General features: G+C 36.9%; 4 protein-coding genes across 4 annotated transcripts; 2 read left to right on the top strand and 2 right to left on the bottom strand.

The window, feature by feature from the left end:
• The first annotated feature begins 2,664 nt into the window (after positions 1 to 2,664).
• On the top strand, positions 2,665 to 5,907 carry LOC116125286 (E3 ubiquitin-protein ligase WAV3-like). Its single transcript, XM_031411031.1, has 3 exons — positions 2,665 to 2,991; positions 3,316 to 3,423; positions 4,283 to 5,907. Exons 1-3 carry the CDS (start codon positions 2,893 to 2,895, stop codon positions 5,687 to 5,689), a joined length of 1,614 nt encoding a protein of 537 aa, XP_031266891.1. The 5' UTR covers positions 2,665 to 2,892; the 3' UTR covers positions 5,690 to 5,907.
• Positions 5,908 to 5,940: 33 nt separating this feature from the next.
• LOC116125308 (snRNA-activating protein complex subunit) lies at positions 5,941 to 8,513 on the bottom strand. Its single transcript, XM_031411048.1, has 7 exons — positions 8,439 to 8,513; positions 8,047 to 8,135; positions 7,875 to 7,962; positions 7,623 to 7,718; positions 7,250 to 7,375; positions 6,904 to 7,164; positions 5,941 to 6,667 (listed from the first exon to the last, which is right to left on the bottom strand). Exons 1-7 carry the CDS (start codon positions 8,511 to 8,513, stop codon positions 6,386 to 6,388), a joined length of 1,017 nt encoding a protein of 338 aa, XP_031266908.1. The 3' UTR covers positions 5,941 to 6,385.
• Positions 8,514 to 8,691: 178 nt separating this feature from the next.
• Positions 8,692 to 11,285, top strand: LOC116125278 (E3 ubiquitin-protein ligase WAV3-like). The gene is made up of 2 exons (XM_031411021.1): positions 8,692 to 8,793; positions 9,653 to 11,285. The coding sequence occupies exons 1-2, from the start codon at positions 8,704 to 8,706 to the stop codon at positions 11,057 to 11,059; spliced, it is 1,497 nt and encodes a 498-aa protein (XP_031266881.1). The 5' UTR covers positions 8,692 to 8,703; the 3' UTR covers positions 11,060 to 11,285.
• A 30-nt stretch (positions 11,286 to 11,315) lies between these two features.
• Positions 11,316 to 15,187, bottom strand: LOC116125279 (snRNA-activating protein complex subunit-like). The gene is made up of 11 exons (XM_031411022.1): positions 14,822 to 15,187; positions 14,657 to 14,718; positions 14,511 to 14,577; positions 14,315 to 14,370; positions 14,027 to 14,165; positions 13,417 to 13,505; positions 13,245 to 13,332; positions 12,993 to 13,088; positions 12,620 to 12,745; positions 12,274 to 12,534; positions 11,316 to 12,037 (listed from the first exon to the last, which is right to left on the bottom strand). Exons 1-11 carry the CDS (start codon positions 14,930 to 14,932, stop codon positions 11,756 to 11,758), a joined length of 1,377 nt encoding a protein of 458 aa, XP_031266882.1. The 5' UTR covers positions 14,933 to 15,187; the 3' UTR covers positions 11,316 to 11,755.
• Positions 15,188 to 15,301: the final 114 nt, after the last annotated feature.

Here is a 15,301-nt window from a genome sequence, read left to right as displayed (position 1 = left end):
CAAAAAGCCCTTTCACAGGATTGACTTGGTCAAGTGGCCAACCTTATGAAAGCAATAAAACAACATATTTCTGCTTTGTAGGCTAGCATAGCAATAAATTGAAGGTAGTGCAGACAGCAGGAAGCTTTCCTCTTTTCCTTCTTTTAATGTGGGTGTGAATGTGATGGGTGTGGTTGCAAAGATAGATCGTTCAAAGCCTTCCCATATGTCAGCCACTAAAGATATATAGATTCTCTTTCTTTTAGGTCCCAATACTGCTAGTAGCATCCTTTATTTATATTACCACAAGTCCTTTTTCTCATTTCTAGGGAACTGTTCTCCTTCCAAACTTTGAATAACTTCATTTTAAACATCTTCAACAAAACACATTCCCTGAGGGTGCTACCACATTTAATGAGAAAACTTCAAGATCATTTTGTAATTAACCATGTCCCTACAGACCAGAGGGATTATCACGGATTCAATGTAAGCTCAACCACCCAGATAATTAATAGCCATTCGTTCTAATTTGATTGGAAACTGAATTGATGGGTGCTTAAATATAGACAATATCAGTAATCAGTGTTTGTCTTAAAACTAATATTTTGTCTAGTTCCCTGTTTCATAGATATTTTTAATTGGTAGGTAAAGCTTAGTTGTATTGCGTTGTGTCAGTCTAATGAACTCTCTTAATAATTCTATTCATCAAGTTCTATCAACATTAAAAATCAGGTTCGTTTCAGCCAACCTAAACCACTAAAATTTTATACTGCACTATTCATGAGAATCGTACATTAGCTATCGTTATGGATGAAAACACTGACATAAAACCCGAAAACAATAATTAGTTTGGAATCATGAATAAGCCTAGTTTAATTATTGAATATGAATCTAGCCAGTTTCCATATACATTAGTTCACAAGTTGATTAAAAGCATTGTGTGTGAGTTAGGCATTTGGAAAGCAGGTGGTTGAAGGAAAGTATAATCTGGCGCCAAGGTGGTGGAGTAGTTGCTTTGGATTAAAAGACAAAGATGAAAGAACAGAAGCCATCATANCGGTTCAGCCAACCTAAACCACTAAAATTTTATACTGCACTATTCATGAGAATCGTACATTAGCTATCGTTATGGATGAAAACACTGACATAAAACCCGAAAACAATAATTAGTTTGGAATCATGTATAAGCCTAGTTTAATTATTGAATATGAATCTAGCCAGTTTCCATATACATTAGTTTACAGTTGATTAAAAGCATTGTGTGTGAGTTAGGCATTTGGAAAGCAGGTGGTTGAAGGAAAGTATAATCTGGCGCCAAGGTGGTGGAGTAGTTGCTTTGGATTAAAAGACAAAGATGAAAGAACAGAAGCCATCATAGTCATATAAACTTCAAATTCAAATCTAACGGTCTTTTTCCCCACTTCTAACTTTTGCTTTTTAACATGATATGATCTCTGATCTCCTTTATACAATATATAGTATACTATTCACAATGGTCCCAATTGTTCATTAACAAGTACCAAAATTTCTTTCTTTTTGTATGTTTTCCTAATTATTCATTAAGGATTAAACTTGAACAATCTTGTAGTTGATAGCCAACAAAGTAGAACCACCATTAATGAAATAGCAAAAGGTTGTGTAATTAGGTGCGTAGTAGTGGTGGATGTAGAGTTGGTAGATAGAGTAAACTCGAATATATTTTAATGTGGGTTCGATTTCTTATTAGAGTTATTCTCATTTTGAATACATTTTGAGGTGGGTTGATTTTTTTTTTTTTTTTATGGTTTGTCTCTATGTCACTATGATTCATATATATGTAGAAAGGAAATGTATATAAATAAGAAGAAGAAGAAAAAAGGGTTGATGAAAGCATAAAATGGCAACCGCACAATGTCTTTAAAAAAAGCACAGAAAGAGAAAGGAGGAGCTTGGTGTTGTGTTGTTCCACTGTGAACCAAAAACAATGAATAATAATAAGGTGGGACGTGGAGGGAGGGTGAGGAAAGGTGGTCCCTTGAAGCTTCACAGTCACAGGGGCCACCATTGTTAATTTGCACTCTGCTGCAATATTGCTTCCCACTAATTCAACAATCTATTTATTACATTTTGCATTTATTATTAACTTGCTCTGCATTTTGCTCCCCACTTCAGTACTTTCTTTTCTTTTTTGATTTTTGTATAATTCCCATGAATTAAGTTGCTGCCCTTCATTTCAAATGGGTATACTTTTACCATCATTGTAAATTTGGTGTCACATAACTTGTTTTTCACATGATTTAAATTTAAAAGAAAAGAAAAGATTTATGAGGGTTTATGATTGCAGTCAAAGGGGTATCTTGTAGTGTATGAAATATGTGTTTTATGTCAAACAAATATAAAGAAACAAAACTGCTCTGCACTACTTTATTATTTTAGTTTTGACGATTAAATGTACTGTTAATAATACGCCAGAAATGTGTTAATAACAAGAAACAAAAGGAAACAAGAAAGTGGAAAAAGAACAAAGAAGATTTTAATTTCACAGCACAAGTTAACAAAAAGGAAAAGTAGTTTTGAGTAAATATATATTTTTAATGGGAAGAACAACAAGACTAGAACTGTCTGTATTTACTGAAAATGGGGGTATAAAATAATAAAGAGTTAAAGAGTTAAGAAAAGGGTAAAGAGTGAAAGGGATTGTGTTTATAAATGTGTGTAAGCAAAGAAGAACTAAAACTAAAAAAGTAACACAAGGGGCTGGACAGACAGATTACAGAAGTGGCAGAAGTGTGTCTGTCTCTGCCCATTCAGCTCTGCTCTCTCTCTTTTATCTCTCACGCTCACTCTCACCCTCACCCTCTTCTTTTATTGGTTTGGTATATTTCAAAACCACCCAGAAGAAGAAGAATCAGCTAGAAGAAGAAGAGAGCCATAATGGGGGCTTCAAAGCTGAGAAAAGCAGCCAAGAAAATGGTTGTAGCTGCTTGTGGGTCCTTCTCCAGGCGCAGTCCTCCTGCTCTTGTTGATCGAGTTGTAAGCTTTTAAGTTTTTTTTAAATGCCCTTTTACATTCATTTGATATGGCTTCTCATCTCAATAACTCTTTACAATTTCAGCTCAGAGATTAAAGGGTCATCAAATAAACTAAAATTTCCGTTGTTTGTGTATCTATCAACAGTAAACAAGAAGAGAAACCCAGAAATGTTAAAGCCATTCTTGATTATTTTCTTGTACCAAATGTCAAATGAATAGTATCAGTTTTTCTACGTTTTTTTGTTTTTTTGTTTTTTTTTTTGGGTTTTTGGGAAGAAGATAGTGGATGACAGCTCTTTTGTTGTTTATGTGTGAAAACTGACAGATCTCGGGTTCCTCAGCAATGTCCCCCACGAAAGCAAAGAATTTCTCAGAAGAAACAACCGTGGAGGAAGCTGAATCAACCATCAACAATGGCAACGTAACTGCTAAGGTAAGTACTTCAATTCTATCATCCCATCATTAATTCCTTATTCCTTTAAACAAAAGCTTTCCTTTTAAAAAAGGGAAAAAAAGAATTGTTTAGCTGTTGCAGTAAGTAACCTTCTTTGCATTTGCATAACACAAAAAGTCATCAAAACAGTTGTAATTTTAACATTTACTTTTGGAATCCAATGGCTCTCTAATTTGACCTCATGTTTATTTGTGTTGTCTGTTGTTGTGTGCCCACTACTTTCATTTCCATTGGAAAACATAAAAATTATTTTAATCACACAAGACGAGGCTCATCATTCACTCTAATTCAATTCAAAACATAAAGAGAAGCCATATTTTCAAAAAACACCACAAAGCTTCTTCATTAATCATACAACAAATCTACACTACAATGTGGGGCTCTAACACTAGTCAAGGCTTAGCATGTGACACGCAAATCCAATTCACTATGTTGCAGACCCCATTTGTTGGTACGCATCATCATCACATGATTTCTAACAACTCTTTTTCTATTTTTCAAATATTATTTTTGCCTTCCCTTTCTACCATTTTCACCCACTCATTCACATTTGCCTTTGTTAATGTACCTACAAATTTACATAACTCAAAAATAAAACTTAACCAAAGTTTTTGAATGATGCACTTGATATAAGATGACCCTCAATCTTAGCTCTTGAAGAACAGTCAATAAACATATTTCCTATAAGGGGTACTTCGCCATGCTAGATTATAGTTTACTTCTCCTTTGGAAATGTTGTAACATTTTTATTGAGTGCATCAATCTTCTTATCTATGGAATAGACCTTCTTTTATTTGAAATGTAATAATTAATACTTTTTTTTGCTTTTTTCTGGTAGAACTTGTGCGCTATATGTCTGGAAGCTTTGAGCTACAGCACAGGCAGCAGCCCTGGGCAAGCTATATTCACAGCTCAATGCTCTCACGCATTCCATTTTGCCTGCATCTCCTCCAATGTCCGCCATGGTAGTGTTACCTGTCCCATTTGCCGTGCTCATTGGACCCAGCTGCCTCGCAACCTATACCCTTCAGCTTGTACCCTTGCTTGCAACCAAAATGACCCTGTTTTTCGCATTCTTGATGACTCCATTGCCACTTTCCGGGTCCATAGGCGTTCTTTCCTGCGCTCAGCTCGTTATGATGATGACGACCCCATTGAGCCTGACCACACAGCCAATCTTCCTCGACTTGATTTCTCGCTAGTGCCTATCCCACCACCAGTACTAGGTCACTCCTGTGGTTTTCAACATCACCCATGTGCATATTCATCACTGCATATGAGTGGGGCTGGGCGCAGTTCACACCATCATCACCATCATAATCACCTAACCAGCTCCTCCTCATCATTATTGTTTCAACCACCAACTGGGCAAATGCCTCCTTATATGTGTACCCCCTCAAATACAAGAGCTGCCTACCTCTCAGTAAAACTGGCACATCAGCCAGCAACTGATTTGGTATTGGTTGCAAGCCCCAATGGACCACACCTTAGACTTCTCAAGCAATCCATGGCATTAGTGGTATTCTCCCTCAGACCTGTTGATCGTCTGGCAATTGTAACCTATTCATCTGCTGCAGCACGCGTCTTCCCGCTCAGGCGCATGACATCCTATGGGAAGAGAACAGCCTTACAAGTGATTGACCGTCTTTTCTACATGGGGGAAGCGGATCCAATTGAAGGACTCAAGAAAGGGACAAAAATACTTGAGGATCGAGCTCACAAGAATCTGCATTCATGTATCTTGCATTTGTCTGATACTCCTACTCGAACATATCATACTACCAACATGCAAGTGCCCGTTCCAGTTCATCGGTTTCATGTAGGATTTGGCTTTGGCACTTCTAATGGGTTTGTCATGCATGAATTCGAGGAGTTCCTTGCAAGACTATTGGGAGGCGCTGTTAGAGAAATCCAGCTGAGAATTGAGGAAGAAGACAGGATCATAAGGCTTGGAGAGCTAAGAGGGGGGGAAGAGAGAAGAATATTACTGGACTTGGGCGAGTGGGAACGAGTTTGTGTGGAATATAGCTATGTTGAGGGTGGAGTGGATGAATGTGTGAGAACAGGGGAAACCATTGTGAGTATAGGGGATAAGAGTGAAACAAGCGATGAAAGCACAGAATCTGCGGCGGGAACAGATGTGAGCATCGTTGGTGGCAGGCCAAGTAGTGTTGAAAGTTGGGATTACCACGACCCTTACATGGCTAGAAGATGGGCTAAGCATTTGCATGGTTACAGGCTTTGAAATTGGAATCAACTCAAGCCCTCAAGACATATACATTCATATCTTCTGCACAGAAATTTGGTCACTAGGACCACTATGAAAACCAGTTAGCTTGACACAGCCTGAAAAATATTTCAGCATACTCAGTTGTAGACAACATTGACAATTGAAGACGTATTTCATCTGTGAAAATCACTTGTGCTATCAAGCATATATATATATCATTTCAAATATTCTGTTTCTTTTTCATAAACTACAAGATTAAAGCAAAATCCAAAAGAAGTCATCTAAGTTACAAGATTTTCAGCCACTTTGAAGTCATTTGAAGCATTTTACTGCATATAAAAACCAGATAAAACTGTCATAGAATTAGCCATCAGTCTACCATAATCCATTTACTTGTGCAAGGAGCCCAAAGTGTAAACTCAAATTGATTTTGCAAAAGACAACCTAAAATTGTCCCAACACTCAGTGATAGCCTCATGTTTTTACCAAAACCAAACTCCAGAAGCCACCAGCCATACAACTACAATACAATCGGTTGAGTTGTTTCCTACTTCATTACCGTTTGAAAATCGAACCTTTTTTTCAGTTATGACATACAAGTTATAATCACAGCAACTACAGCCAACGTAGCAACTCATCTTAATCATAAAAAAAAGCATGGATAACAAATGGAGGTTATCTTCAATATGTTAAGTATTTCTATGCGAGTAATTAATCATGGAGATAATCATACACTGAACAATTTTCATACAGTGGAATTCCATCCACTGAATGAAGAAGGGAATAACAGTAATCACAGAAATAACAAGGGTTCTCTTGAGCCCACTTGTTATCCACAGCTACCTTCTTTGCTCTGTAAATCCTACAAACACTGCATTTCTGTGTACGTGGTTTTAGCTGAAATATGACTATTGGATAAGCTGCTCGATTCTGCATATCCTCCTGATGAATCAATCTCATATCTCTAATTACTATCGTATGCTTGCAGTCTCCCTGCAACGAACCAAGTACATGAACTTTTAAGCAAAAAAAACGAAGAATAGCAAGTAGATTAACCACAAACTTCAAAATAACAGCTATTAGTATTTGCATCCAAAGTTCAAATACAAGAGTAAGGGTGCCATACATTGTTATGAAGCCATATTCTGAGACATAATAGTAGATGCAAATAAAGCAGAAACAACAAACCCCTTTTAAAGGCATTAACAGATGGCAATCCAAAACAGTACCTGATGACAGTAGAGATATGCTGCACCAAGTCGAAATCTCAAGTCACGAAACCATGTTGTGTGCATGTCAAAAGCTCTGAAGTGAGGCAAATGTGAGGTTGACACAGTACCAAGGATTGCCTTCTGCTTTTGCTGTAATTCACCATTTATGATGCATTCCCATTTTTTAAGAGCTTCATCCTTGGAGTTCCTAAGCCAATCAAATATAGGTTTGCTATAATCTATGGCAGAGGGATCTCTTAAATCATTGTAAAATGCATCCTGTAGAGATACAAAATTTAATTAGACAAGTGTAAAACTGTCTTTGTCATGGAAATCAAAAGGGGCCAGTGAATAGAGCCCATACTTCTATCAAGAAATATCCGGAAGGATCATGCTCTCCAGCCTTCTGCATCACTTGGTCTGTCAAGCAATAAATTTTATCTCTCAATTCAGTCAAGGTTTGTCGTCCTAGTACCAAGAACTCTTGAGTCTACAAACAATTTGAGCATATGTCAACCAAAGTATACAGAAAAGAGCACAGTAAAAGGCCAAACAGAAGAAAAAAGCACAAGAAGTCAAGTAATAATTTGAGAACAGAGGTAGACCTAAGAGACTCCAAATTGAACTAACAAAGCTGCTGAGAGTAAAATTAATATACTAAACCTTGCAGATTCAATTGACCCCTGAAAAATTCCAAGACCCACAAAATTTACCAAGAACAACAGTGGAATTTATACCTTTACCCATTTTCGTATGTTATGATAAACTTCAACACAGAGAACAATTTCAGGATATCGCACAGGTACATGCTCCTGAATGTCCGATGACCTTGGCTGCTCATAAAGAAGAAGAAAGAAAGAAAGAATAATAATAAGATTTCAGCCATCAAAATAATAGCTACAAAATGGGTTTTCTAAGTAGATCCTTTAAGATTGGATAACAAAGAGTAACTGCAATACGATCTCACAGCAGAAATCTTTTGAGCAAACCTTTGCAAAATTTGTAGACCTGAGGGATTGAAACCTTTCAATTTTATCTGAAGATGGAATGGCAAGTTCGTTACTTTTGCAACTAGAGCTGCATAAAAAATTAGAGACGGTTATAAGAAAAAATTGGAGAAATCTTTAAGCGTAAATTCTTCACATAAGTCATGACACAAACTTGAATGAATGAAGTCTTGCTGCAGCTTTGTCTTCATCTTGCTTTTGTTTTATTGAAGCCAGCCGCTCCACCTTTTGAATACAACTATCCTAACAACGCAGAGTGATAGTTAACTGATTAGATTAGTGCAAAGATAAAACATATAATGTAGATAAAACACTTCATGTAGAAACAAGGACAGTGAATGAATAGAACAAAAGAAAAAAAATGTTGTGCCAGATATTCTACATATTACCAATACTAGATTACTGTGTTCATAACATAGCAAAATATTTACGTTGTTTTATATAAAATTTTACCAAATTTAACTCCACATATTTATAAACAAAGACTACTAACAATCAAACAATTCCAGAACAGTTTTCAGCTAGATTCTACAGATGATGAAAAACACTAGGACCACTATGAAAACCAGTTAGCTTGACACGCCTGAAAAATATTTCAGCATACTCAGTTGTAGACAACATTGACAATTGAAGACGTATTTCATCTGTGAAAATCACTTGTGCTATCAAGCATATATAATATATCATTTCAAATATTCTGTTCTTTTCATAAACTACAAGATTAAAGCAAAATTTTTTGGGAAGAAGATAGTGGATGACAGCTCTTTTGTTGTTTATGCGTGAAAACTGACAGATCTCGGGTTCCTCAGCAATGTCCCCCACGAAAGCAAAGAATTTCTCAGAAGAAACAACCGTGGAGGAAGCTGAATCAACCATCAACAATGGCAACGTAACTGCTAAGGTAAGTACTTCAATTCTATCATCCCATCATTAATTCCTTATTCCTTTAAACAAAAGCTTTCCTTTTAAAAAAGGGAAAAAAAGAATTGTTTAGCTGTTGCAGTAAGTAACCTTCTTTGCATTTGCATAACACAAAAAGTCATCAAAACAGTTGTAATTTTAACATTTACTTTTGGAATCCAATGGCTCTCTAATTTGACCTCATGTTTATTTGTGTTGTCTGTTGTTGTGTGCCCACTACTTTCATTTCCATTGGAAAACATAAAAATTATTTTAATCACACAAGACGAGGCTCATCATTCACTCTAATTCAATTCAAAACATAAAGAGAAGCCATATTTTCAAAAAACACCACAAAGCTTCTTCATTAATCATACAACAAATCTACACTACAATGTGGGGCTCTAACACTAGTCAAGGCTTAGCATGTGACACGCAAATCCAATTCACTATGTTGCAGACCCCATTTGTTGGTACGCATCATCATCACATGATTTCTAACAACTCTTTTTCTATTTTTCAAATATTATTTTTGCCTTCCCTTTCTACCATTTTCACCCACTCATTCACATTTGCCTTTGTTAATGTACCTACAAATTTACATAACTCAAAAATAAAACTTAACCAAAGTTTTTGAATGATGCACTTGATATAAGATGACCCTCAATCTTAGCTCTTGAAGAACAGTCAATAAACATATTTCCTATAAGGGGTACTTCGCCATGCTAGATTATAGTTTACTTCTCCTTTGGAAATGTTGTAACATTTTTATTGAGTGCATCAATCTTCTTATCTATGGAATAGACCTTCTTTTATTTGAAATGTAATAATTAATACTTTTTTTTGCTTTTTTCTGGTAGAACTTGTGCGCTATATGTCTGGAAGCTTTGAGCTACAGCACAGGCAGCAGCCCTGGGCAAGCTATATTCACAGCTCAATGCTCTCACGCATTCCATTTTGCCTGCATCTCCTCCAATGTCCGCCATGGTAGTGTTACCTGTCCCATTTGCCGTGCTCATTGGACCCAGCTGCCTCGCAACCTATACCCTTCAGCTTGTACCCTTGCTTGCAACCAAAATGACCCTGTTTTTCGCATTCTTGATGACTCCATTGCCACTTTCCGGGTCCATAGGCGTTCTTTCCTGCGCTCAGCTCGTTATGATGATGACGACCCCATTGAGCCTGACCACACAGCCAATCTTCCTCGACTTGATTTCTCGCTAGTGCCTATCCCACCACCAGTACTAGGTCACTCCTGTGGTTTTCAACATCACCCATGTGCATATTCATCACTGCATATGAGTGGGGCTGGGCGCAGTTCACACCATCATCACCATCATAATCACCTAACCAGCTCCTCCTCATCATTATTGTTTCAACCACCAACTGGGCAAATGCCTCCTTATATGTGTACCCCCTCAAATACAAGAGCTGCCTACCTCTCAGTAAAACTGGCACATCAGCCAGCAACTGATTTGGTATTGGTTGCAAGCCCCAATGGACCACACCTTAGACTTCTCAAGCAATCCATGGCATTAGTGGTATTCTCCCTCAGACCTGTTGATCGTCTGGCAATTGTAACCTATTCATCTGCTGCAGCACGCGTCTTCCCGCTCAGGCGCATGACATCCTATGGGAAGAGAACAGCCTTACAAGTGATTGACCGTCTTTTCTACATGGGGGAAGCGGATCCAATTGAAGGACTCAAGAAAGGGACAAAAATACTTGAGGATCGAGCTCACAAGAATCCGCATTCATGTATCTTGCATTTGTCTGATAGTCCTACTCAAACATATCATACTACCAACATGCAAGTGCCCGTTCCAGTTCATCGGTTTCATGTAGGATTTGGCTTTGGCACTTCTAATGGGTTTGTCATGCATGAATTCGAGGAGTTCCTTGCAAGACTATTGGGAGGCGCTGTTAGAGAAATCCAGCTGAGAATTGAGGAAGAAGACAGGATCATAAGGCTTGGAGAGCTAAGAGGGGGGGAAGAGAGAAGAATATTACTGGACTTGGGCGAGTGGGAACGAGTTTGTGTGGAATATAGCTATGTTGAGGGTGGAGTGGATGAATGTGTGAGAACAGGGGAAACCATTGTGAGTATAGGGGATAAGAGTGAAACAAGCGATGAAAGCACAGAATCTGCGGCGGGAACAGATGTGAGCATCGTTGGTGGCAGGCCAAGTAGTGTTGAAAGTTGGGATTACCACGACCCTTACATGGCTAGAAGATGGGCTAAGCATTTGCATGGTTACAGGCTTTGAAATTGGAATCAACTCAAGCCCTCAAGACATATACATTCATATCTTCTGCACAGAAATTTGGTCACTAGGACCACTATGAAAACCAGTTAGCTTGACACAGCCTGAAAAATATTTCAGCATACTCAGTTGTAGACAACATTGACAATTGAAGACGTATTTCATCTGTGAAAATCACTTGTGCTATCAAGCATATATATATATCATTTCAAATATTCTGTTTCTTTTTCATAAACTACAAGATTAAAGCAAAATCCAAAAGAAGTCATCTAAGTTACAAGATTTTCAGCCACTTTGAAGTCATTTGAAGCATTTTACTGCATATAAAAACCAGATAAAACTGTCATAGAATTAGCCATCAGTCTACCATAATCCATTTACTTGTGCAAGGAGCCCAAAGTGTAAACTCAAATTGATTTTGCAAAAGACAACCTAAAATTGTCCCAACACTCAGTGATAGCCTCATGTTTTTACCAAAACCAAACTCCAGAAGCCACCAGCCATACAACTACAATACAATCGGTTGAGTTGTTTCCTACTTCATTACCGTTTGAAAATCGAACCTTTTTTTCAGTTATGACATACAAGTTATAATCACAGCAACTACAGCCAACGTAGCAACTCATCTTAATCATAAAAAAAAGCATGGATAACAAATGGAGGTTATCTTCAATATGTTAAGTATTTCTATGCGAGTAATTAATCATGGAGATAATCATACACTGAACAATTTTCATACAGTGGAATTCCATCCACTGAATGAAGAAGGGAATAACAGTAATCACAGAAATAACAAGGGTTCTCTTGAGCCCACTTGTTATCCACAGCTACCTTCTTTGCTCTGTAAATCCTACAAACACTGCATTTCTGTGTACGTGGTTTTAGCTGAAATATGACTATTGGATAAGCTGCTCGATTCTGCATATCCTCCTGATGAATCAATCTCATATCTCTAATTACTATCGTATGCTTGCAGTCTCCCTGCAACGAACCAAGTACATGAACTTTTAAGCAAAAAAAACGAAGAATAGCAAGTAGATTAACCACAAACTTCAAAATAACAGCTATTAGTATTTGCATCCAAAGTTCAAATACAAGAGTAAGGGTGCCATACATTGTTATGAAGCCATATTCTGAGACATAATAGTAGATGCAAATAAAGCAGAAACAACAAACCCCTTTTAAAGGCATTAACAGATGGCAATCCAAAACAGTACCTGATGACAGTAGAGATATGCTGCACCAAGTCGAAATCTCAAGTCACGAAACCATGTTGTGTGCATGTCAAAAGCTCTGAAGTGAGGCAAATGTGAGGTTGACACAGTACCAAGGATTGCCTTCTGCTTTTGCTGTAATTCACCATTTATGATGCATTCCCATTTTTTAAGAGCTTCATCCTTGGAGTTCCTAAGCCAATCAAATATAGGTTTGCTATAATCTATGGCAGAGGGATCTCTTAAATCATTGTAAAATGCATCCTGTAGAGATACAAAATTTAATTAGACAAGTGTAAAACTGTCTTTGTCATGGAAATCAAAAGGGGCCAGTGAATAGAGCCCATACTTCTATCAAGAAATATCCGGAAGGATCATGCTCTCCAGCCTTCTGCATCACTTGGTCTGTCAAGCAATAAATTTTATCTCTCAATTCAGTCAAGGTTTGTCGTCCTAGTACCAAGAACTCTTGAGTCTACAAACAATTTGAGCATATGTCAACCAAAGTATACAGAAAAGAGCACAGTAAAAGGCCAAACAGAAGAAAAAAGCACAAGAAGTCAAGTAATAATTTGAGAACAGAGGTAGACCTAAGAGACTCCAAATTGAACTAACAAAGCTGCTGAGAGTAAAATTAATATACTAAACCTTGCAGATTCAATTGACCCCTGAAAAATTCCAAGACCCACAAAATTTACCAAGAACAACAGTGGAATTTATACCTTTACCCATTTTCGTATGTTATGATAAACTTCAACACAGAGAACAATTTCAGGATATCGCACAGGTACATGCTCCTGAATGTCCGATGACCTTGGCTGCTCATAAAGAAGAAGAAAGAAAGAAAGAATAATAATAAGATTTCAGCCATCAAAATAATAGCTACAAAATGGGTTTTCTAAGTAGATCCTTTAAGATTGGATAACAAAGAGTAACTGCAATACGATCTCACAGCAGAAATCTTTTGAGCAAACCTTTGCAAAATTTGTAGACCTGAGGGATTGAAACCTTTCAATTTTATCTGAAGATGGAATGGCAAGTTCGTTACTTTTGCAACTAGAGCTGCATAAAAAATTAGAGACGGTTATAAGAAAAAATTGGAGAAATCTTTAAGCGTAAATTCTTCACATAAGTCATGACACAAACTTGAATGAATGAAGTCTTGCTGCAGCTTTGTCTTCATCTTGCTTTTGTTTTATTGAAGCCAGCCGCTCCACCTTTTGAATACAACTATCCTAACAACGCAGAGTGATAGTTAACTGATTAGATTAGTGCAAAGATAAAACATATAATGTAGATAAAACACTTCATGTAGAAACAAGGACAGTGAATGAATAGAACAAAAGAAAAAAAATGTTGTGCCAGATATTCTACATATTACCAATACTAGATTACTGTGTTCATAACATAGCAAAATATTTAAGTTGTTTTATATAAAATTTTACCAAATTTAACTCCACATATTTATAAACAAAGACTACTAACAATCAACCAATTCCAGAACAGTTTTCAGCTAGATTCTACAGATGATGAAAAACCTATGAGACTTAAACCATGAAAACTCAATCTTTCCTAAAACTATAGACATTCAAACAGATTTGAAGCACTGGACAACATAGTCAACCAACATAAGAAGAACTGACATCTTCAAATATGAAATCATGTAAATAAGAATTGAATGATATAAAACATTTCAATATGTCTTGTAGCAAGACACATGAAGTTAAAACATAGTAGAATATGATAGGTAGCGTACTATCAAGTGATTTTCCTTCTTCTTCCTCTTCCTTGACTTCTTTTTAATCACAATCTCTTTACAATTTGTTTCCGAGTGAGATCTGATTGAGGAATCAAAATTTGAAGTATTCACTCTTTCAGACCTTTCCAAATTTCCCCTGAAAATAATTCATTGAAAGGAAAATAAAAAGTTGAAATACCACAATAACACTGAAGATTATCCAGCAGAAAAAAATCAGAGTATGAATGGGCATATATAGATACAAGGTGGCTCATAAATTTACAAAAAAATCCACAAATTGCTCACCCTGCATTGGAGTAATCTTGTAAAGGTTGGGAAGATTTCTCAGCATTCTCCACATCCTGCAATTAGAAAATCTTTCTGAGTTCCCCAAAAACAATTACAGAGATTTTTTGATCACTAGATACGCCAAATTCTCACTCATTCTAAGGAAATAAATCATGGTTAATAAAGTGTTAAAAGAAAAGCAGCATGTAGATACCTTAAAACTTTCCTTTAAAGCCATCTCCACCAACTCTTCTTCAGTATAAACTTTGAGTTCATCAACCCTGTTCCGAAAATAAAAACCCAAATTAAATTTTGGATTGAATAATGAAAAGTAAATTCACAGAGAGAAGGAAAACATACGAAAGGTCAAAGTCATCGTCACAAAGTTGAGAGGAATCCAAACACAATTCAGCTTCGAAGTCCTACATAAATAAATAGTGGCATTAAGGCAAACATTAAGCTGACTATAAAAACCCTGATTGATATGAAATAAAAAAGAGCATGATATGATACAAGCAAGAACACCTCAAGTTGGCGAAGAAGAGCATCCTCAAATTCAGGAACTCTAGTGAGAGGACTGATCATATTGATCGTGTAAATAGGGCCACCCCTTGGAACTTGAATTTCTTCCCCCATTTTTTTAAGCAAAACGAAGAATATATACAAAAGTTATAAACTTAGACGATAATTTTTGGGAGGAATTGAAAAAGATTGAAGCTTTGAATGAGATTGTGAACCCCAATTATTGTTAAAGGGTAAGAAGAATGAATTGAGTTGGAGAAAGACACAAAATCCCTAATACGCGAAGGATTAAGCCTCTTCAGCTTCATCAATCATCACTCTCCCTCCAACCCTGAAGAAAGGTTTCAACTTTGACAGCATTAACCCCTTTTTGCCCTTGCTGCTCCTACTCCTCCTCCTCCTCCTCCTCCCTCGGGTGTTCAAAAGCGGTTAACCGCTTTTTTGAACCGAATCGATTTTTCGGTTTGGAAAAATTCCTGAATC

This window comes from Pistacia vera, unplaced genomic scaffold (assembly GCF_008641045.1).
Source record: "Pistacia vera cultivar Batoury unplaced genomic scaffold, PisVer_v2 Contig162, whole genome shotgun sequence".
Classification (NCBI taxonomy): domain Eukaryota; kingdom Viridiplantae; phylum Streptophyta; class Magnoliopsida; order Sapindales; family Anacardiaceae; genus Pistacia; species Pistacia vera.
This window is presented reverse-complemented; position numbering and strand designations above follow the sequence as displayed.